At 46.6% G+C, this 1874-nt stretch overlaps 1 protein-coding gene across 3 annotated transcripts in view; it reads left to right on the top strand.

Annotated features, from left to right (window-relative positions):
* Positions 1 to 1874, top strand: part of SEC61A1 (Sec61 alpha 1 subunit (S. cerevisiae)) — a 12303-nt gene that overhangs the window by 3276 nt on the left and 7153 nt on the right. Inside the window, exon 2 of one of the 3 annotated variants that reach the window (XM_012658968.1) lies at positions 1062 to 1134. In XM_012658968.1, the coding sequence (XP_012514422.1) occupies positions 1062 to 1134 (73 nt within the window). Of the gene's footprint in view, positions 1 to 986; positions 1135 to 1874 lie in introns of those variants that run through there. The other 2 variants (XM_012658969.1, XM_012658967.1) reach the window with 2 other exon arrangements.

The raw sequence follows: 1874 nt of genomic DNA, 5'->3' as shown, positions 1-1874 counted from the left end.
CGGACATGGTGGCGCATGCCTATAGTCCCAGCTACTTGGGAGGCTGAGGCAGGAGGATTGCTTGAGCCCAGGGGTTGGAGGTTGCTGTGAGCGAGGCTGACGCCACAGCTCTCTAGCCCCGGTGACAGAGCCAGACTCTGTCAATAAATAAATGAACAAATAAGTGAATACATACATACATACATACATACATGCTGAATTCAGGACCGAGGTATTTGCAATTGCGTTGGAATGCAGCGCAGAACCTCTGATAACGAGATAAATCTGTGTTGTAGAGAATAATAAGACGGTGGAAAAACTCGAATGCTTTGTAAACACGTGAAATGAGGCCGTTTCTTTCCATTGATAACACTCTTTAGAGGATGTAATTTTTTTTTCAGCTGCATCTTTTTCATATCTGTAGGTTACGAATATGCGCCCAAAAAATGTGACGGTGTTTCGTATGCTCCAGCCACTCACCCGGGGGGCTGGGGAGGGTTTTGAATGTATAGGTTGATACTGCGTTTGATTAACTCAACGTTTAAAATATGGTTCGGATTAAGTCGGAAATCAGTTGGAGGTACAGCTTATTTAACGTAATGGGAAGTAGAGATTCATTCCCAGGTAGATACAATTGTATCGGCCGACTCTGGAAATGATTGGAACGTTATTCTTTTTTATTAACTGATGAACAGCAGAGACCTCTCTTATCTCCCTAAAACCAGAGTGAATCTGTTTATGTTGAATTTAAACGCAACAGTCTGTGTAGCTGCCACGTGACGTCCTGAACAGAATGAGGTGTCGCCTGGTATTGCTGAACAGAAGGAATTGAATTATACTCGAAGTGTTAATATTTTGGGGTTGTTCTCTAAGTTCAGAGATGCCAGCAAGCTGAAGCCCGTCGGCTTTCTGTAAGGGGTGCCCAGTCGGATTTTGCTCATTCGTTTTTGTTTTTTTTTTTTCAAATAACGTTGTCCTTTCCAAGCTAATACGGGCTGTGCTTTGCCTCCCCCTATTCTCAAGGCACCTTGATGGAGCTGGGAATATCTCCCATCGTCACCTCCGGCCTCATCATGCAGCTCCTGGCCGGAGCCAAGATCATTGAAGTCGGCGACACCCCCAAAGACCGAGCTCTCTTCAACGGCGCCCAAAAGCGTAAGAAAGAGCGTGAATCACGTTCTGACGTCTGGAGCTGAGAATTTGAATGTGCTGTCAAGGTTGGGGCATCCAGACAGGTTTTGGGTGCTGTGACCTCCCTGGGCCACCAGCCTGCAGGCGCTTGGTGGCCTGTGTTAGAGCGAGACAGCACCTTGGGACAGCAGAGGGTCTGGGCGCCAGGCGTGGGCCGGGCAAGGCGGGGCCGAGTGTCCGCAGCGCCCCGAGGCCACGTGATGGGGGGTGGAAGGAGCAAGGCTTGGAGATGTCCCCGTTGTCACTTACAGGGAACATCTGCTTCAGAGCTGTCTTTAGGATCTAAGTGAATAATCACTTTCACAGAACCTGGTACATGTAGATGTTTGGCAAGTGTTTTTCTTTGGGAGTTTTTGGAAGAGTTTAACGGAAGAGAAGGGTGGTTGCCTCAGCCCAGCTCTGCTGTGCACCAGCTTTGTGATTTGGGGGAAGGTTAGAAGACAGCTCTGAAGTCTCTGTTCCTTTACCTGTGAATATTTTATGTAACAAAGTAGAAAAACTGAAACTGATGTAATCCTAGCACTGTGGGAGGGCGAGGCGGGCGGATTATTTCAAGTCAGGAGTTCGGGACCAGCCTGAGCAAGAGCGAGGCCCCATCGCTACTAAAAAATAGAAATTAACTGGAAAAAAAAGTTTAAAAACAAGTTAAAAGCCCCAAAAATATTTTTAAAAATACAAAAAAAAAAGTAACAAAAACAAAACCT

Source organism: Propithecus coquereli, unplaced genomic scaffold (assembly GCF_000956105.1).
Source record: "Propithecus coquereli isolate 6110/MARCELLA unplaced genomic scaffold, Pcoq_1.0 Scaffold592, whole genome shotgun sequence".
NCBI classification, from domain to species: domain Eukaryota; kingdom Metazoa; phylum Chordata; class Mammalia; order Primates; family Indriidae; genus Propithecus; species Propithecus coquereli.
The sequence above is the reverse complement of the archived record's forward strand: the minus strand, read 5'-3'. Positions and strand labels throughout refer to the sequence as shown.